The sequence below is a fragment of the Camelus ferus genome, chromosome 7 (genome assembly GCF_009834535.1).
Source record: "Camelus ferus isolate YT-003-E chromosome 7, BCGSAC_Cfer_1.0, whole genome shotgun sequence".
Taxonomy (NCBI): domain Eukaryota; kingdom Metazoa; phylum Chordata; class Mammalia; order Artiodactyla; family Camelidae; genus Camelus; species Camelus ferus.
The window spans coordinates 19,313,909-19,336,022 of NC_045702.1; the positions used below are offsets into that span (position 1 = coordinate 19,313,909).

Genomic DNA, 22,114 nt, shown 5'->3' on the forward strand with positions numbered 1-22,114 from the left:
GTGGATGCTCTGTCATTTTTTGTTTTCATTAGTGACCACCACATCATGATAGATTGAAAACCCATTTTGGGAAATTGTGGATGACATCAAATGCTACATTTTACAGGATGTCAGAGTTTTCCCAGAATTTTTAGACAAATAGGGGGCAGAGATTTAGAAGAAGTGCTTTATTTTTTATTTGTTGCAGTTTGGTTTTCCTACTTCAGCCCTAGAAGAGACCCTATATTAAAGGCTGCTTAATTACCATAAACACATGTGGTGAACTGAATTGCTAATGGCTGCCCCATAACTCTATTGACCGTTGCATGAAATCCCAATGAATTTGACGGCTTTTCTTTCTGTGAGGGCTACTTAACAGTTCAGCAGGTCACAGAGAAGTGATGTTTCGTAAACCGAAGTTTTGTCCCAGGACGTAAAATATTGGTCAAGTGGTTCCCATGGGCAGCTGCAAAGTAGTGGTGACCACATCACGACAAAGTTGGCACACAACTATGGCACTAGCGTTTAAAACACCAACTTTTATTTAAAAATTCATTAAGTGTAGCGATAGGCTTACTTTCAATATTAGTACCTCCCTTGGAGCACTGATATGATTGTCCTGTTTTCAAGTAACTGAAGATTGAATAATTGAAAGTCTCTAAATAAATTTAAAAGTAGTAATTTTTTCTCTTCATGTTTCAACAAAGAATAAATTCCAATGTGATTATCTTCAAAGTGTGCAGCCATAAGTGGGCGTTCCCGCCTATGGAACTAATATTGTATAAAATAAGTAAGACTGCCACAAATGGGCAAATAGAAATGGCTCATGGCTCCCGCGAGAGACCAAAGTGCCATCGTCAAAGGGCTTTTCTCGTGGGTGTCTGCAGAGCTGTAGGGCAGGTCTTGAAACCGTATAAAACGCTCAGAATCCAGAGGTCTTCACACCTTGGAGTGCCTAAGACCACTGCAGCTTCTGCCAGGAAGGCAATGGGTGCTCTGGCCCCGGGATGCTGGGAGAGCCTTCCTGGTGCCACATCAGGCACAGATGTGGTCCTAGGGCCTAGGGCTCCCCTCTCATCTATTCCTGGCTGTCAGTTTGGAAGCAGTTGGGTAATCTGTGCCGATTCACACTTTGTGCATTTAGACAGTGAGTTCCTCGCATCTATTCAATACCTGAATCTTTCTTTTCTACTTCTTCCTATTTTAGAATCAGTGAAGAATTTCTTTTCACATTCGGCTCCATCGGAGGCTGCTGAGTCAAGGTAAGTGTCCCTGCTCAGAGCATCCCCTTCTAACTATGCAGGCAGCTCTGTTTCAGGTTCATATGACACAGCAAAGTTTACACCCTAAACATTTAATTCTGTTGTCATGCTTCCCACTTTTACCCATTCTCAATTCCCAGCGATTAATCAGGGTGACGGTCTCATCTTCTAAAATCTAAGTACAGCCAGATGTGCCCTGATCAGAGAGAACACATCCCCTCTACTACTTTTGAGGAGCATCTCTTGGTGTTGGCTCAGAAATAAGCACCCCAGATTCTGATCCCAAGCTGCAGGTCCCTACCATGCCTTCTGACATCCTCATGCTGCAGGCTGCGGCATCTTCCCCGCAGTTCATTTGTGATAGTGGTTACAGAAACTGCTGTTGTCTTGATGGGGAAGGAGGGTATGCTGTTTTATCAAGTATTAATTACTGGAACCTACGCTTGTGTAGAATGCAGACAGAATTGAAGGAAAGTGCATACAAAGCAGGCTCAAGAATGGAGAGAAGCTAAGATACCTGATTCTAGATCAATGGCAAAACTCTGCTATTAGGGGTAACAAATTTGAATACACTGTGGTGAAGTAGAAATTATTATGAGTGAAAAGGTCTACAAATTTTCTGGTAAAATAATACATTGACAATACATGTGGTCAGTTCCTCCTATTCGTATGTAATAGTTAGTGCCTGTGCACTCTTCATTTTGCTGATGGAAAACAGGGGAATTTTTTGTTGTTATTGAGCTTCTTCTGGGAGTGCAGTTACCTGTGCAGCTTGTGAACAGGTATGTCTGAACGTGTTCATCTTTGTTTCTTTAACAAACATTGTAACTGGGGTAATTTTTCTCTTCTTTGTGTGTGTCTTTAAGTGCCTGCTGTAAGTGTGTTGTCTTTAACTCATCTCTCAATCTCTGACTTGGCAGCCCCGACCCATCCAAATCCATACTCCCACATCCAAAGCCAGGGTAAAATATGAGGATGTTTTCAGCTGCCGAGAAATATTCCATGATTATAGTGATTATTTATTGTCTGTAATATAGACTCATTCTTAAATGACTTAATATTCCCCATAAAGGTCTCCATGATCTGATTCTTGACATTATTTTATTTCTCTGTCTCTGTCTCTCTCTGCATCCCTGCCCCCTGCTCTCTCTGTCTCACACCTTTCCTACCCATTCATTCACTAGTAATCTGTCCATTCACACAGTCAATAGGTCTTAACGAGTTGCTTCCTTGAAAATGTCAGGCTGTTTCACACTTCCATGTATTTGTTTACTCTAATTCGTCTGCCTAAAATGTTTCGTCCTCTCACTTACTTCTACTGTAAGACTCAGTCCAATGAGTATCTCTTCTCTGACGCATTTACCAAGCATTTCTATATGTTCATTTTACCTGTGTAATTGAATATGTTTCTGTGTCATATTGGTATTTCTTTAAATTTGGACTCATCTCTAATAGCCTGTGCTGATACTGAAATTTCAGTAGGATTAAAGAGCATTTCCTAATATCATCAGGCATCTTAAATATAAAAGAAGCGGTGTGAGTGCAAAGTCTGGTAGTCCTCAACTGGATGTGAGACAGCCTAGTGGTTAAGGCCATGCCTTTGCAGCCAGACAGACTTCAGCTTTCCTGTAATTCTGATTTCTCATTTCTAACTTGGAAGTGTTACTTAATGTGACATTTATTAGAATAACAATACCTCATTTGTATTGTTTTGTGGATTAAATGGAATATCGTTTTGAAAATTACTCAGCAAAGAACTTCCAGGACCTAGTAAGTGCTTAATATATTATCATTAGAGAATGCTGTGGACCAATTGCTCGGGCTTTATGTTAAAACTAATTAAAACAAAGCCCTACCAAATTCTTGCCCATTGCCGTCTTGTCAACTCTGAGGAAAATGTCTGTAAACATCCCAAGTTTTCTCCATCATAGCAGAAGGCACCAGTTCCATATAATAAGCCATACATCTGAGGTCCCTCCTTGATTTCTCTCTTCCTCACCTGTTTACCTTTAAAGATTCTTCCATCAGTTACCTTTAAAGATTCTTCTATGTTTGGAACTTCTACAGTAGTGCAGATGCTGTAGTGAACACCTGCAGAGTTCTACTGACAAGTAGGCAAATGCTTAGGAAGGAAAAATGTGTCTTACAGGCTTCTAAAACTGCCCTGCACGTAGTCACAGGTGGCTATTAGGAACCTGAAATGTGGCTAGTCCCAACTGAGATGTGCTGCTTAAGTGTGAAATGCATGCTGGATTTCAAAGACTTAATGTGAGGAGAGAATGTGAAATACCTCATTGATTTTTTTTATATTGATTGCATGTTGAAATACAATATTTTGGGTATACTGGGTTAAGTAGACTATGTTATTAAAATTAAGTTCACCTGTTAAAAAAAAAGATTCTTCTAAAATGTTTCTGAAATGCACCCACTCCTCTGAAACCACGCTCTTCAAGGTTACCACCACCTTCTCTGAGTAGCCCCCGTCAACCTCACAACCCCCCTCTTGCTTTCATAGAGTCTTTTGAACAACAGTGTTATCTTTCCACAGCATAACTCATACCGTGCCCCTATTCCGCTTTAAACCTTTCACTTGCTTCTCATTATATTTAGACCACTCTTCAGATCCCCTATGATGACCGATGGGGTCTTGCACATTCTGGCCCTGCCAACCTTTCCCACCTGTTCCTCAAGCATCACAGCACAGCAGTGTTGGCTCATCTCAGTGCAGCTCTCTCCCTCCTCAGCTCTTCAAAGGGCTGGGCCCTGGCATCCTTCTCTGCCTAAATGTCAACCTCCTCCAGAGGTCAGGGGGGCCTTCCCCGATCACACCAGTATCACGTTCTGTTTTTTAACCTTCATAGAAAACATCTGAGATTTTATTATATATTTCTTTTTGTTTGCTTATTTTAAAAAATCTCTTCTCAGAGACTCTCACCCCCACCCCCAAGGATTTGAATCTCCCTGAGAGGAAGCTCATGTCTGTCTGCTCGCCCCACAGCCGTGGCTTTCCTTGCTCCTGTTAGCCCAACCCTGCCTGTTGTGCAGAGTTTATATAAAATTTTACTTACATTATTTCATCTGGGTTTTGATCCACATTGATATAAGCTAAATAAATATTAATATTCACATTTGCAGAAGAGGAAATTGGGTTTCAGGGAGCATAAGATTTCAAGGTCATATATACAAGATTCTATGGAATTTGACACAACATTGTCAAATGACTATAACTCAATAAAAAAATGTTAAAAAAAAAAAGACTTCAAGGTCATAGAGCAATTTATGGGCAAACCTGGTACTTGACTGAAGTCCAGGCTTTTCATACGGAAAAGCCTAACTCTCTCCCTGTCCCACCTCCCCACGCACCTCCCAGACAATGCAGTTGCACTCTGTCTGCACTCTACACGCAGTAGAGGGAAAATGGAACGGTATGTGAAGGATAAATGAACTGTAAGGCAAAGCTTCCAGAGCTCTGGGTGGAGGCCAGGAAAGCCATTGCATCCTTTTGAATTGGCAGTGGTAACATGGAACGTGGAGCTTTGATCATGTTTAACTTGGATGTGGTTATGGAGGGCAGGTAGGTGTTTAGACTTAGACTTGAATGTGATTCCGGCCCAGCTACCAGTGGGAATGTGGTAAGTTACATAATACTGCTCTAAAACTCAGTTTCTTCATCACTAAGATGGGTATAATAACATGTATAAAGAGGCTATGTGGGAATCAAATCACATTCTGTGCATAATACACCCAGTGTATGATCTAACCTATGATATATTATTTAAAAATGGTATCCACCACTGTTATTACTAGTCAGAGAAGGCAAAAGATGGAGGATTCTAACTGGACCATCGAATCTGACCAAGTGATTTTTTTCCTCCAGGAGAGCTAAGCCCTGTGTCTCCAATATGGAGGTGGAGAACCAGACACGGGTCACCAAGTTCATTCTGGTGGGGTTCCCTGGGAGCGGGGGTGTGCGTGCAGCAGTGTTCCTCATGTTCCTTGTGGCCTATATTCTGACAGTGGCTGAAAACATGATCATCATCCTGTTGGTGCAGCAGAACCGGCCACTGCACAAGCCTATGTACTTCTTCCTGGCCAACCTGTCTTTCTTGGAGACCTGGTACATCTCTGTGACTGTACCCAAGTTGCTGTTCAGTTTTTGGTCTGCGAGCAACAGCATCTCCTTCGCTCACTGTATGATACAACTTTACTTCTTCATTGCACTCATGTGCACAGAATGTGTGCTCCTGGCTGCCATGGCCTACGACCGTTACGTGGCCATCTGCCGCCCACTCCACTACCCCACCGTTATGAGCCATGGGCTCTGCTTCCGCCTGGCTCTTGGTTCCTGGGCCACAGGCTTTGGCATCTCCTTGGCTAAGATCTGCTTCATCTCTCGCCTCAGCTTTTGTGGCCCCAATGTCATCAATCACTTCTTCTGCGACATCTCTCCAGTACTTAACCTCTCCTGCACAGACATGTCCATGGCTGAGTTGGTGGACTTTGTCCTGGCACTGGTCATCTTCCTCTTCCCCCTCTCTATCACTGTCCTGTCCTACGGGTGCATTCTGGCCACTGTCCTATGCATGCCCACGGGAAAGCAGAGGGCCTTCTCTACTTGTGCCTCCCACCTCGTGGTGGTCACCATCTTCTATTCAGCTACTATTTTCATGTATGCCCGGCCTCGAGCCATCCATGCCTTCAACATGAACAAAGTGATTTCTGTCTTCTATGCCATTGTCACTCCTGCTCTCAACCCGTTCATTTATTGCCTGAGGAACCGAGAGGTCAAAGAGGCTCTGAAGAAACTGGCCTATTGCCAGGCCATCCGACCTGACTAGTGTGTTACCACTGATTAGGAAAAAGTGATTTGACTTGGTGCCCGCTCTTCCATCCTCCATTCTTTCTCCTTTAATGCCTCAGCTGGATTTCGCTCGTGTTAATGCGACATCACCACATCCACACCAGCCACAGTCTCTTGGTTGACTTGATCAAATGCTCTAAGGGCACATGCCCCTTGAATAGAGAATTCTCTTCGGCTGTGATCTAAGATGGGGTAAATTCCGGAGTTAAGTGGGAGAGAGAGATGGCAGCGTGCATGTTAGCTGTGTTAGGATCTAGCAAAGCACTGAAGCCTGTGGGGAAGCAGATCTGTTGATGGCTTCCCGACTTCTCGGCTTCCTGACCAAGACAGAGGGAGCAGCTTCTTTAACAGTCCTGCTCTGGATGTTATGCTGGGAGTCGATCTTGCCAGCAGAGACTAGACTGTTTGTCTAGGCCTTTCAATACTTTCTGAAGTACCCAGTTCTCTGTATTAAATACTTTTTGGCTTCAAGTAGCTGGAGTGCTTTCTGTTATCTGTAAGTGAACTGTACCTTTTACAATTACATTTTGTCTTCTTGTGTAACTTATACAGTTGGTTTGTATTGAATTTCATATTTCCCTTCCAGATGTCACAATGTTTGTTTGTATCCTCTCATGGATGAGCACAAAATAGATGATAATATATAAATACCATCAAATATATTACTTGCTGAAGGAGACTTGCCCGCATCAGTCCTCTTTTCTTCCGATCTCAGTGTCCTCTCATTCCTCTGAAGTTTTTTTGTTTTTTGTTTTAAGCCTCCCCTGACCTTTACTCCCTCATCTCATATACTATATAACTGGCTCAGTTTTAGGGATTGGCAGGTTTCCATCCTATACCACAGCGACTCTCAACTCTCCTAATTATTTATCTGACACCTTTCCCATGTGCACCTTACCTTTTTGAGAAATGTGCCCACACACCTGCAGAAGGGTCCATAGATATGCCCACTCTTGGTTCATAGTTTTGACCGTGGCAAAGGGAGCTATACTTTAAGCTATATTCCCTATAACATGCTAATGTCAGTAGGAACTTAAATCTTCCATTAAAACAGTTTAAAAATAGAGTGGCTTTTAGCATTTGCATCCTCTTTCTCAAACAATACCTTCAAAAATGTTGTCTCTTTCTTTTGAAGTAAGAGGCATTGGGTAGGATTCTTTGCTACATTTTACAATCTTCCAGAACAGAAGGAAGTAAATAATGTATAATCATTGACAGTGGGGAGCAGAGGTCAAAAGCTCAGGTCTGCTCACCCTGAGCCCTGGGTCCTTTCTTTGCTCATGGGATCTCCCCAGAGAGAAAACAAGCTGAATGTGGAAGCTAATTGTGCAGGGATGCGGTTGGAATCACCAATTACTGTATCTGGAGAACTGTTAATAAAATAAAAAAGGACAAATGTGAAGTATAGCCCTCAGGAAAGAAAAGAAACAAAAGTAAAATAGAAGCCTACCTCACTTTAGAGAAGAAGAAGTACACAAAAGGACACGCTTCTCATCATGGAAATGAATGTTTGCTCTTGGAACATATTTTGGTCCCTTGATGTAATAATGAGGTGATTATAAAGGTATTTCTATTTAAAATCCAAATATATAAAGAAAAGTGATGATTTTCTCAGATAATTCAGATGAATCAAAACATAATGGTATAGTCACATAGGGCTATGAAATGTGTGCACCGGAAAACAGGCAAAAACAGTCTTAGCAGGAATCAGTAAATGAGGGGTGAAAACCGGCTGGTTGCTGATGATCTGAGTTTTAGTCCCAGATACAGTTTTACCATGTGAGCTGGGACAAACCGTCTAAACTCTCTGAAACCTGATTCCTCATGTGTAAAATAGGAATAACAATGCGTGCTCTGCCTTCTTTACACGATGGTCGTGAGGATCACCGGACCTGTTTGTTGAAGCTCTGGACCAGAGTGAGATCTAAGCAAGCTGAAGCTGGTTCGGGCTTACGTGGGGGAGCTAGTCGGGAAGACTGCTCTCCAGACCTGTCTGAAATCATCCCCCCACTGGCTGGGCTTCACGTGCATAAGCTAGGAGACTGCAAATATGAGGGGATGTTTGCTTCTTTGTTTTTCCTCTTAAGTGTCTGGGTGAGGGAGAAGGTGGAAGAAGAATGTCTTTGTAAATTCTGTTGCGTTTCAAAGAGCAGATGGGAATCAGTAATGACGCCTTGACTCCTTTGTGAGAAGAGTACATAAATGCGTGGTCTCAGCACACCAGGGGGAACGGATCAGACCGAGGTAGGCATCAGCCTCAGCAGAGAGAAGATGATTTACAGCAGTGTAATGGATAAAGGCACATGGAAGAGAGCTATTTGTAAGGTGAGATGCGTAAAGCAAGTTACAAATTTTGTGCCAGACTGCTTGGGTTTAGGTAACCGTAATGTAAACTCTGGTGGTCACGTTTAATGGTTTACCCTGGGACCAGCCCCTCAGGATTTAGTTATCACTAACCAAACCCATAAGGAAGTTTATCAAGTAAAATAAAAATATTAATTACACATGAAGTATATTTTTAAGTGGCCATATTAATTGATTAATGTAGCTAATATTTACTGAGTACTTACAATGTATTAGGCACTATTTTAAGTGGTAGGGATACAATAATAACAAAACACAAAACCTTGTCACCCTCATAGATCAAAACAGGTAGCAGACAATATATTTGTTCATACATGATACATACATGTGCACATACATACATACATACATGATGTAGTGGGTTGAATGATGGGTCCCAAAAAGATGTATCCACCTCCTCAATTTGGAACCTTGTGATTGTGAACTTATCTGGAAAAAAGGGTCTTTGAAATGTCATTAAGTTAAGGACCTAGAAATAAGATCATCCTGGATTATCTGAGTGGGCCCTAAATCCAATGGTGTATTCCTTTAAGAGAGAGAAGGGGGGAAGGCAGAGGAGAAGGCAGTGTGGAGAGAGATGGAGGTGGAGACTGCAGGGATGTGGCCACAAGCCGAAGAATGCTTGGAGCCACCAGAAACTGGAAAAGGCAAGGAAAGATTCCGCCCGAGAGCCTTCGAAGAGGCACCGTCCCGCTCGACACTTTGATTTTAGACTTTCGACACCCAGAATTGTAAGAAAATAAATCTATGGTTTCAAGCTATCAACTCTGTTGTAACTTGTTACAGTAACCCTAGGAAACAAACACCTTTCAGGTGGTAATAGTGCTACGGGGGAGCATGGAAGAGCAACAGGGAGTGATGGTGGGGATCTGACACTTTAGATAGGAGGTCACAGAAACCCTCACTGAGAAAGTGATGTTGGAGCAAATACGTAGAGAGGCTGGGGGAGCAAGGCATGTGGCTTCTTGGGCAAAGATCATTCCAGACAGAAGAAGCTGGGATTTCTGAAAGCAAGAAGAGGGAGCAATCTGAGCTTGGTTGCGCAAAACAGTAAATATCTACTACACTACTCCATTTTGGTTGCCTAAAACCCCCATGTACCTTATTTCCTAAAATAAACTTTCTAAAATGCTCAGGCCTACCAAAAAAAAAAAAAAAAAATCCTTCCCCATCACTGCCCTCTGAATGAAGACCAACCCATTCTCAGGGGCACTACATCGAGCTCCCAGTCCAGCGTGGCCAGGTAAGAAGCAATCCTCTCTGTATGTGAAGGTGTAGTTTTGTTTTTTTTTTTTTAATATTTCAAACTTAGAAAAAGACAAAATGACAATTTCTTGATTTTTTGATATTATGCCAGAGCTTTTTCTAATAAGCCTGCTTGATCCTAATGTGACATTCTTGGGGAGTGTTGCCGTGTGTCTAACCAAGAATTTACAAAAGACAAAGGTGCAGAGTTCAGAGCCCTATGTGCTTATCAGTGAACCTGCAGACATTGACAAGATGTTATGATTCTGCAGTCTCATTAGAGAAGCTGAACCAGGGCTGATATGGTTTACTGGACTGTGAAAAGTTCACCAGGTTTGTATCTGACTCAGGAATCTTATTTTGGTATTCTTTTCCTGGCTGACTGCAAACACTTCTGTTTCTCAGTGCTGTTGGAACAACCTCTTCTGTCTTCCTGCTTCTCACTAACAGGTTAAATTCATGTTGGTTTGTTCACTGTTTATCTGTCCAAGACTAGATGTGGGGCAGTGGGGCAGGGCGGGGCAAGGGGGTGAGTAAACAGCATGGTAATAGCGTGGGACTGGGTGACCCTTTAGTAACAATGGTCTAGAAGCCCTCAGTGGAGGTAACATCTTACACACAGCCTGAGCGGTGAGGAGAGACCAGTCATGACGAACGCAGTGCAGCGACTGAGAAAGACGGGTTCTGGGCCGACTTTGAAGCTAGTTCCTGCTGTAAACTTGGGCAAGTTTCACCTTTCGGTGCCTCAGTTTCCTCGTTTATAAAATGAGGCTCATAACTGTACCTACCTTATTGCATCGTTTGGAAGATAACTAAATACAGGTGAAGTACTGAGTTCAGTGCACAGCACAGAGTACGTGTTCAATAAAGGACTATTTTATTTTTATTTGAGGCAAGGTTTTACAGGCAAAACACATACTGAGTATGGGAGCTTGTAGTGAGAACTCGAGTTGCATGTTAAATGAAGAAGGCTAATAATGCTGACTGTAGTCCAATAATTTCCAATTTAGACATTTATACTAAGGAAATGCATATGCGTGGAAACAGTTAATGGGATGCTCATTGCCATGTTGTTTAAAAATAGAAAAATTGAGAAAAAGAAAACCCCAGCACGTTAAAAAATAGAACTGGATAGAGTAAAATGTAGCATGTCTTTATGATGGAAAATGTTGTAGCTTAAAGAAAAATGACATAGAAAGTGGCTCATGGTACATTATTGAGAAAAAATAGTTTACAAATAAGTAATTACAGAAGGGATGTATAGTATGATCGCATAAAATACATGAATATATGGCATATGCATACTTTTGTGAAAAGAGATAAAAGGAGGAGGCAGCAACAATTTTCAGGATGCAGAGGCGAGAATAGATGGGTCAAATATTGGTCAAATGAAGGTTTACTAGCCCCATAGAGTCTGCGAGAACTGAGGCAACTATTTCTTTAACCTGCTTCTCTCATTCTGTGCTTGTGATCTTATATCAAGACAGAATAACACTGAATGGCAAAAATATGATTTTCCTTTTGTCCACTGCCTGATTCTTCTGAGGTCCAGAAGCGTTTGTGGACTGGGCTGTTTACGACCCCATAAGTGTACACATAGGGTGAACATTCTATGTTAAAATATGATACTTAGGTAAGTTAATATTTCAGATGTATAACAGAGTGTGCAAGGAGACTGGCAGTGGTTTATTTGATATTGAAAATTCAGAAGCACCGAACAGCGAGGCAAAGCCTCTGGATCAGAACAACTTCATCAACCTTGCCTTTTGCTGTGGAGGTTGTCATGGTAACAGTGGGGCTCAGGGCTGAGAGCAGACTAGAGCAGCTATTACAACTCTGCATAAAACATTTCTGACATTTGGAGTGCTTCTCTTTTGATTAGACTGAGACACTGAAATGTCCCCATGGTGGGCTGAGACCAAGTGGCCAACAATAACCTAATAAAAAAAATCTGTAGGTATAGATAACGAAATTTAAGCGTTTGTCTAGGAGTGGCTGCGTTGCAAGCTTTTTGTATCTCTTCCTCATCCATTTGGTCCTTCTTTTTTTACTTACCTCATATTTTCTTCTTTTTTCCTACATAATAAGTGCTACACTGCTTCTTTCCAAGATAAAATAATTCCCTCCTAAATGAAAATGCCACTGTGCTCCTGCCACATTCTTCTTTAAAACACTTCAGCGTTTCTCTTCACCATCTGTGAAGAGCAGGTCCTTAGCTTGGTCATAAAGCCCTGTCTGTGTTCCTGCCCATGCCTCCTGCCTCAGCACCTGCTTCTCCAGCATCAGGGCCTGACGCTCCCGCATAGAACTTTATGTTCTCAAACTTCTTGTAGTTTAGAAAATGTGACATGCTGTTTCAGTCATCCCTGTATTGTTCAAGCTGTTTCCAGGGCTTAAAGCATCCTTCCACCTCCAGTTATGTAATTAGTTTTTTTTTTTTTCATTCTTCTAAATCAATTTAGGCATCACGTCCTTCAGGAACCTTACCAGCTAGTGCCTCCCCTTCCTGTCTGTGGCACAGTCAGCTGTCCTATGTTCTCTTTTCTGATCTCGAAGTAGCAGGAACCTTGTCTTATTCATCTTCATGTTCCTAGAGTCTATCACAGTTCCTGGCATATAGCTGGTGCTTGAGTAACAATGTTAATCTGAGCTGAACTGAATTAAGGGAGAACTTGTACTTCTGAGAAAAAAGAAAGAAACTAAGAAGTTTCCTGGGACCATGCAGAGTATTTCTCCAACACTATTCTAAATGTCTTGAAAGGTTCCTTAAGAGCAGAATACAAAAGATGTACATAATTCTATTAGCTATTACTAATTCTAGTGGCTATTACTGACAGACTCAAGAAAGACCCAGCTATGCGTTACTTGCTTTAGATAGTGCTACAATCATAATACTTAACTCAACAGATCTCGTAGCTTTTAAAACCATCAGCAAATATGTAGCATGCTACAAAAACAGAAATGGGGGAACTGCTGCTGCTGCTGCTGAGCAGGAAAAATAACTGGATTTATGAAGACAAGCTGTAGCGTCAGCTTCTAAAACTCAAAATGATGAAATTAATCATTCGTAATTTCTTCATAACTCTCAAAACCAAACTGACTCCTTTTCTCCAATTATTATCCAGTTATTGTCTTTGTTCTCATTTTCCTTGCTCTCTACTTTGATCCATCCTTTTCTGTGTCCCTTGATGGCTTATATCCTTCGCCACTGTTGTCACCATTCATGTGTAAGCCATCAGAATCTCTCACAAGGATGTACTGTTACAGCCCTTCGGTCAGGAGCCGTACTCCTTTCTCTCATTCTCATCAAATAGCCAAGCCACCAGCAGATGTATCTTTTTTAAAAGATCACTTTATTGAGGAATAAGTGGCATGTAGAAAGCTGAACATATTTAATATATTCAACTTGATGAGTTCAGGAATCAGTATTCATCTGTAAGTGTATCACTACCATCAAGACCATGACATAATGACCCTCACCTCCCAAAGTTTCCTCTACCCCCTTTATTATTGTTAGTAATTAGTGTTATTTTGTATTAAGAGCAGTTAACACAGAGCTATCCTCTTAGAAAATTTTAAGTATACAATGTGGTGTTACCTGTAGGCACTTGCTGTGTACTAGGTCACCAAAACTTTTTTTTGCATAATTGAAGTTTTGTACCCTTTGACCATTGCCTCCCCATTTCTCCCTTCCCTCAGTCCCTGTCAATCACCGTTCTACTCTCTGCTTCTGTGAGTTTGACTATTTTAGATTCCATATGAAAGTGAGATCAGACAGTCTTTTTGTGAGTAGGTTTTTTTAAATTATAGTTCATTTACAATATTCTATTAGTTTCAGGTGTATAACATAGTGGTTATTTTTATAGATATAGTGATATTTTTATAGATTATATTCCATTTAAAGTTATTAGAAACTAGTGGCTGTATTTCCCTGTGCTGTACAGTATGTCCTTGTTGCTTGTTTATTTTATAAAGTTCGTATCTCTTAGTCCCATTCCTCTATCTTGCCCAAAGCCCCTTCCCTGTCCCTGCTGGTAACCACTAGTTTATTCTCTATTCCTATGAGTCTGTCTCTGTTTTGGTATACACATTTATCTATTTTTTTTAGATTCCACATATAAGTGATAACAAAGTATATTTGTCTTTCTCTGTCTGACTTATTTCACTAAGCAGAATACTTTCTAGGTCTTATTATGTCATTGCAAATGGCAAATTTTCACTCTTTTTATGGCTGAGTAATATTTCATTGGATATATGGATCACATCTTCTTTATCTGTTCACCTGTTGTTAGAAACTTATGTTGCTTCCATATCTTGGCAATTGTAAATAATGCTGCTGTGAACATTGGGTGCACGTATCTTTTCAAATTAGTGTTTTTGTGTTCTTCAGATATATACCCAGTAGCAGAATTGCTGGGTCATATGGCAGTTCTATTGTTAGTTTTTTGAGGAACCTCCATACTGTTTTCCATAAGTAGCTACACCAATTTACATTCTCATGAACAGTATACTAAGGTTTCCTTTTCTCCATGTCCTCTTCAACATTTGTTATTTGTACACTGTTTAATGATGGCCATTCTGATAGGAGTGAAGTAGTACCTCATTGAGGTTTTGATTTGCATTTCTCTAATAATTAGTGATGTTGAGCATCTTTTCATGTACCTGTTGGCCACCTTTATATCTTCTATGGAAAAATGTCTATTCAGCCCTTCTTCCCATTTTTCAATCTGGTTGTTTGGTTTTTTTATATTGAGTTTTTTATATGAAATGTTTGTATATTTAGGATATTTGTGTATTTTGAATAACCTGTTATTGGTCATATCACTTGCAAATATTTTTTTTCCCATTCAGTAGATTGTCTTTTCATTTTGTCAGTGGTTTCCATTGTTGTGCAACAGCTTTCAAGGTTAAGTAGGTCTCATTTAAAAAATTTTTGTTTTTATATCTTTTGCGTTAGGAGACATATCTACGAAAATACTGCTGCAATTTATGTCAAAGTGTTTACTGCCTGTGTTCTTTTATAGGAGTTTTACGGTTTCAGGACTTACATGTAGGACTTTTAATATATTTTGAGTTTATTTTTGTGTGTGATGTGAGGAAATATTAAAATCTCATTATTTTACAGTTTTCCCAGCACCACTTACTAAAGAGATTGTTGTTTCTTCATTGTATATTCTTGCCTCCATTCTCATAGATTAATTAACCATAATTGTGTGGGTTTATTTCTGGGTTTCTATTCTGTTCCATTGACTCATGTGCCAGTACCATGCTGTTTGGGTTACTGTGGCTTTGTACTATAGTCTGAAGCCAGGGTGTGTGATACATCCAGGTTTTTTTTTGTTTGTTTGTTTGTTTGTTTTTTGTCAAGACTGCTTTGGCAATTCAGGTTTTTTTTGTGGTTCCATACGAAATTTTAAATTATTTGTTATATTTTGGTGAAAAATGTCATGGGTATTTTGATAGGGATTGCATTAAATCTGTAGATTGCTTTGGGTAGCATGGCCATTTTAACAATATTAATTTTTGCATTCCAAGAATACAAGATAACTTTCCATTTCTTTGTGTCATTTCCTAATTCTTTAATTAATGTTTTGTAGTTTTCAGAGTATAGATCTTGTACCTCCTTGGTTAAGTTTATTCCTAGGTATTTTATCCTTTGTGATGTGATTTTAAACAATATTGTTTTCTTGACTTCACTTTCTAATAGTTCATTATTACTATATAGAAAAGAAACATTTCTGTATATTATTTTTGTATCCTTCAACCCTGTTGAATTTATTTATTAGTTCTAATAATTTTTGGTGGAGACTTTGGGGTTTTCTGTATAGAGCATCATGTCGTCTGCAGATAGTGACAGGTTTACCTCTTCCCTTCCAATTTGTATATCTTTTTTCTTTCTTTTTTTTTTTTCTGTCTGATTCCTGTGACTAGAATTTCCAACACTATGTTAAATAGGGATGATGAGAGTAAGCATCTTTGTCTTGTCCCTGATTTTAGAGAAAAAACTTCCAGCTTTTCACTATTGAGTATGATGTTAGCTGTAGGTTTGTCATAAGTGGCCTTTATTGTGTTGATATTTATTCTCTCTATACCAACTTTGATGAGAGTTTTTATTATGAATGGATGTTGAATTTTCTCAAATGCCTTTTCTGCATCTGTTGAGATGATCATATGATTTTTATTCTCCCTTTTGTTAATGTGGTGTATCGCATTGATTGATTTGCAAATATTGAAACATCCTTGCATTCCTAGAATAAATCCCATTTGATCATGGTGTATAATTCTTTTTATATATTGTTGAATTCATTTTGCTGATATTTTGTTGAGGAGTTTTTGAATCTATATTCATTTCTTTTTCTGTAGTGCCTTTGTCTGGTTTTGGTATCAGGGTAATGGTGGCTTTGTGGAATGAATTTGGAAGTGTTCTTTCCTCTTCGATATTTGGGAATAGTTTCAGAAGGATTAAGTTTTTGGTTCTTCTTTATACGTTTGGAAGAATTCGCCTGTGAACCCATCTGATCCTGGAGCTTTGTTTTCTGGGAATTTATTTATTACAAATTCAGTTTCACTGCTGGTGATTGCTCTGTCCAACTCTATATTTCTTCTTGATTAAGTCTTGGCAGATTGTATGTTTCTAGAAATTTGTTCATTTCTTCTAGGTTGTCCAATTTGTTGGCATAGTGTTCTCTTATCATGTTTTCTGTATCTGTGTGGTATCAGTTGTTATTTCTTCTGTTTCATTTCTTATTTTGTTTATTTGGGTGCTCTCTGTTTTCTTCTTGACAAGCTTGGCTAAATGTTTGTCAATTTTGTTTATCTTTTCAGAAAAACAGCTCTTGGTTTCACTGATCTTTTCTATTTGTTTGGTCTCTTTTTATGTATTTCCTCTCTGATCTTTATTATTTCCTTCCTTCTGCTGACTTTGGGCTTTATTTCTTATTCTTTTTCTAATTTATTTAGATGGTGGTTAGGTTGCTTACTTGAGATATTTTGTGATTCCTGTGATAGCTCTATATTGCTATAAACTTCTTCCTTAGAACTGCCTCTGCTGTGTACCATAAATTTTGGACAATTGTGTTATCTTCATTTGTCTTAAGGTATTTTCTGATTTCCTCTTTGATTTCTTCATTGACCTCTTGTTTTCTTAGTAGCATGTTGTTTAATGTCCTTGTGTTTGTATTTTTCCTATTTTTCTTTCTGTGATTGATTTCTATTTCTACACTCTAGTGGGCAGAAGAATGTTTGATATAATTTTTGTTCTCTTAAATTTGTTGAAACTTTTTTATGTCCTAGCTCATGATCTACCCTGGAGAAAATCTCTGTATGCACTTAAAAACAACGTGTGTTCTGCTGTTTTTGCACAGAATGTCCTGTAGAAATCTACTAAGTCCCACTGGTCCATTGTGTCAGTTGAGACCACTGTTTCCTTTCTGATTTTCTGTCTGGATGATCTATCTATTGATGTTTACCGGTGTTGATGTTAAAATCTCCTATTATTATTGTCAATTTCTCACTTTATGTCTGTTAATATTTGCTTTATATATTTAGATGCTCCTGTATTGGGTACACAGATGTTAAGAAGTATAATATCCTCGTGTTATAGTGATCCCTTTATTATTATATAATGCCCTTCTTTGTCTTTTGTTACAGACTTTGTTTTAAATTCTATTTTATTGATAAGAGTGTTGCTACCCTCTCCCCTTTCTTGCATAAAATGCCTTTTTTTTAATCCCCTCACTTACAGTCAAGCAGACAACTTTTTAAAACATACCTCTGGTTGTGAAACTCTGTATGGAAGTCTTCAATTTCATCTGATTAGCTCTGCATGAAGTCCAAAGGCCTTAGTTTGACATTCAATATCTTGCACTATCTGCTTCAAATATTTTTTTTTTAAAGTGACACAACAAGTTGAACCCACAACAGAAATATAAAATACCCCAATTCCCATGAAGACTGATGCTGATTTCTGCAGTTGAAAGTAGTATCTATATCCTTGGAATAATCTCATTTTTACTTCTATTATGCTTTTTAAAATTGTGTATGTTCTGTTTTCTTTATAAAAGCATCCATGCATGATTTACCTTTGTGCATCTTCAAACAACCATCAAGTTATTGTGGTCAGGGTAGAAATTCAGTGAGCATTTCTTTAATAAGGTATTTTGTGTTGATTTCACAAACATTACTCCAAATAATATTTTACAGAAAATTCATTATTTATTAGCAAATAACTCTCTAGTTAAAAAAGTAGAAAAAATCCTATGGTTCCCTATAATTTATTTCACAAATTATACCTGTTATCCATAACAGTACCTATTCTGAGCATTCATTTTTACACACAAAAAAAGCCAATTCAGTGTTTATTTGGTGTTGGTGCCATCTAGTGGGAAATAAGAGTAATGCTCAACATTAAATTCACATTGGAGAGTTAGTACTGAGACAGGTCTTGGAGATCATCTGGTCTAAATAATTGTATAATTTATTATACAAATTACTAAACTGAGATTTTGAAAGTTTAAGAAGTTTTTCATGGTCTGCATATGGCTGAGCACCTATTATGTGAAATAGATTGCTGGATATAATATTAAGAATTATAAAGCATGATTCACAACCTCACATAATTTATTACCAGCACAGGACATACACATTGATATGTAAAAGGTGACAATGAGATATTTAAATTATTTTATATAAGCAAAAATGCTTAATAAAATATCTAGACAAGAGTTTCTATAGAAATTCTGAAGAAAGAGAAAAAACATGCTAAAAGTGGAGTGAACAGAAAGTAAAGTTTTTAGAAGAGGTTAAATTTGTGTTGTGTTTTGGTAAGATGGAAAGCTGTGTAGAATTTGGACAGCTAAATAAGCAAGGAAGGTGCATTTAATTCAATGGAAAGAATTGAACGGAGACATTATTTCAGGAACAATGAACAGAAGAATAAAATGAGATAATATAGAGTTCATTGGCTACTTGAAGTGAAATGGAAACTGGTACAAATAAAATTATACAGGAGGGTTTTAAATCAATTTGGCGTGAGAAAGTAAACAATAAATCATAAACTTGAATCACTAAATTGAGTCAGTATTGTGAATATACTCAAAGGCAAAATCTTGGAGTTTGTAATATAAATTCTTTTAAATAACAGTGGTTAGATTAAAAAATTATAAATACATATGAAGAATAAATTTAAAAGACACATATCCTGATGTTATATGAAGGAGCACTTGTAGCTTAGAATGAGATTCACTGAAGGATAATACATCAATTCAAAAGACGTATTTTATTTATTTACTCTTATTTTTTATTTAAGTGTAGTTGATTTACAGTGTTAGTTTCAGGTGTACAGCAAAGCAATTCAGTTATACATATGCATACATACATTTTTTCTTTTCAGATTCTTTTCCATTATAGGTAATTATAAGAAATTGGATATAGTTCCCTTTGCTATACAGTAGGTCCTTGTTGTTTATCTATTGTATCTATAGTAGTGTGTGTGTGTTACTCCCCAACCCTTAATTTATCCCTACCTGCCCTTTCCCCTTTGGTAACCATAGTTTGTTTTCTTTATCTGTGAGTCTCTTTTTGGTTTGTAAATAGAATTTGTATCTTTTGTTTTAGATTCCACATATAAATGATACCTTATGATATTTGTCTTTGTCTGACTTATTTCACTCAATATGATAATCTCTAGGTCCACTCATGTTGCTGCAAACAGCATTATTTCATTCTTTTGTTTGGCTGAGTAATATTCCAGTGTATATATACAACACATCTTCTATATCCAGTCATCTGTTGATGGACATTTAGGTTGTTTCCATGTCTTCATTATTGTAAGTAGTGCTGCTATGTACAGTGGGGTGCATGTGTCTTTTTGTATTATAGTTTTCTCCAGATATATGCCCAGGAATGAGATTGCTGGATCATAGGGTAAGTCTACTTTTAGTTTTTTAAGGAGCCTCCTTACTGTCCTCCTTTGTGGCTGCACCAAACTACATTCATACCAACAGCGTAGGAACTTTCAGGATACAGATTTGTGATTCTTCGATGTGACCTTTTGGATGTGATTCTAAAAGCTTTTACTGAGCGTTGTCAAATTTGTAGGCTTCATAGGGATGGACGTCATATTTATAAAGCTCTTCTATACGTGCTACCATAGACGTGAAATTTTTGACCTTAGTATTGTCTTTGAAAATGTTTAAATGAGAATTCTGTTAACTTACATTTTAAGAATTGGCGTATTGTATTACTGCAAGAGATTTGATTTTCAGCACAGTGCGGTTATTTCAAATACATATGTCTATTTTTTTTCTAATTCCATTTTGTTTTAAAGCACATTTTAAATATAGTTTTCTCATTTAGTAAAAGTTGTCTAAACATCCACGTGCAAGTTTTTGTGTAACATGCATTTTCAACTACCTTTGGTAAATACCAGGGAGTACAGTTGCTTGATCACATGGTAAGAGTATGCCTGTTTTGTAAGAAACCGCCGAACTGTCTTTCAAGGAGGACGTACCATTGTTATTCCTATCAGAAATGAATGAGAGTTCCTGTTGCTCCCCATCCTCACCAGCAGGTGGTGTTGTCACTGTTCTGGATTTTGGCCATTCTAATAGGTGTGCAGTGGTGTCTTACTGTTGTTTTAATTTGCGTTTTCCTGATGACATAAGCTGTAGAGTGTCTTTTCACGTGCGTATTTGCTCTGTATGCCTTCTTTGGTGAAGTGTTCGTTGAAGTCTTTGGTCCTTTTTTAAATTGAGTTGTTTTCTGATTATTGAGTTTTAAAAGCTCTCTCTTTATTTTGAATAACAGTTCTTTATCAGATGTGGTTTTGCACATCCTCTCTTCCAGTGTGTGTCTTAATCCTTTTATTCAGTATTGGACTGAAGGTTCCAGGAAGTGCAATGTGGCAGTTAAAAGAAATAAAAAGTATACAGATTGGAAATGAAGAAGAAAAGTATCTTTCCCCTCAGATAACATGCTTGTGTGTGTGTACCTGCTTGTGTGTGTGTATGTACACAGAGAGAGAAAGACTGCAAAACAAGCTACTAGAACTAGCACATTATTTCAGCAGGATTGCAGGACATCAGACCGATATACAAAATCAATTATATCTCTAAATACTGAAAACAAATAAAAATTGAGCTTGAAAAACAAACCAAAAAGCCCATTTATAATAGCAGCACAATTATGGACCACTGGGAAAAAGATGTGCAAGACCTGTACTCTGAAAACTACAAAACATTTTGTGAACAGTTTAAAGAAAACCTTAAAAAATGGAGCTATATCATGCTTATGTAAAAGAGGGCTCAATATTGTTGACATGCCAATTAATTTTTTGTTTATATATATTTTTATTGAAGTCTAGTCAGTTTACAATGTTGTGTCAATTTCTGATGTACAGCATGATGTTTCAGTCATACATGAACATATATATATATTTATTTTCATATTGTTTTTCACAAGTTACTATAAGGTATTGAATATAATTCCCTATGCTATACAGTATAAACTTGGTGTTTATCTAACCAATTAATTTTTGACAAAAGTGCTAAAAGAAGTCAATGGGGAAACAATAATTTTTTCAATAAATTGTACTAGAACAATTGAATAGCCATATGGAAACAAAAAATAACAAAACCCAGCCACTATTAACTCTCATCATGTACAGATATTGATATAAAATATATTATGGCTCTAAATATAACAGGTAAAATTATTAAAACTTTAGAAGGAACCATGAGAAAATTTAGTAATATTGGATTAGCAAAGATTTCTAAAATAATATAAAAAAAATGAAATATTGATAATTAGGCTTTATCAAAATTGAAACATTTTAGTCTTCAAAATACAGTACAGAGAAAATAAAAAAGCAGCTTACAAATTGGGAGACAATATTTGCAAAAAACATGTATCCAAAAAAAGACTTGTATTTGTGATAGGTCAAGAATTTCCACAATTCAGTATTAAGACAGACAGCCCAAGAAAATAGGCAAAATATTTGAATATATACTTCACAAAAAATATATACACACACAGAAAGTAAGCACAAGGGAATCAATATTTTAATTACCTGGGAAAATGCTAATTAAAACCACAATGAAATATTAATATACAACTATCAGAATGGCCAAAATTTTAAAATTGACCATGCAAAGCGTTGAGGAGCCTGTAGAGCAGCCGGCTGGACCGCTCATCACGTGCTGGTAAAAAGCTAAAACAGCACAACCACTTTGGAAAACTGTTTGATAGTTTCTTAAGGATTTAAACATACACCTACCATACAACTCAGTCATTGCCCAGGAGAGGTGAAAGCATTGATCCTTAGGAATACTTGCACACAGATGTTCACAGCATCTTTATTTGTAGCCAAAATTTGAAATAACACAAGCGTCCGTCAGTAAGTGAA

The 22,114-nt window shown here is 38.0% G+C and overlaps 2 protein-coding genes across 3 annotated transcripts in view; both read left to right on the forward strand.

Annotated features, from left to right (window-relative positions):
* The window catches only part of LOC102510491 (olfactory receptor 2A2), a 92,131-nt gene that overhangs the window by 11,829 nt on the left and 58,188 nt on the right, over positions 1-22,114 (forward strand). For both annotated transcript variants that reach the window (XM_032483558.1, XM_032483559.1), the window contains exon 3: positions 1,187-1,241. The gene's annotated coding sequence lies outside the window, so the exon portion shown is untranslated. The remainder of the gene's footprint in view (positions 1-1,186; positions 1,242-22,114) is intronic.
* On the forward strand, positions 5,144-6,079 carry LOC102507816 (olfactory receptor 6B1). The gene has a single exon (XM_014564934.2). It carries the CDS (start codon positions 5,144-5,146, stop codon positions 6,077-6,079), a length of 936 nt encoding a protein of 311 aa, XP_014420420.2.

Bases quoted from the DNA above. Each gene is read 5' to 3' on its own strand.
- LOC102507816 (XM_014564934.2), top strand. From the start codon at position 5,144: ATGGAGGTGGAGAACCAGACACGGGTCACCAAGTTCATTCTGGTGGGG.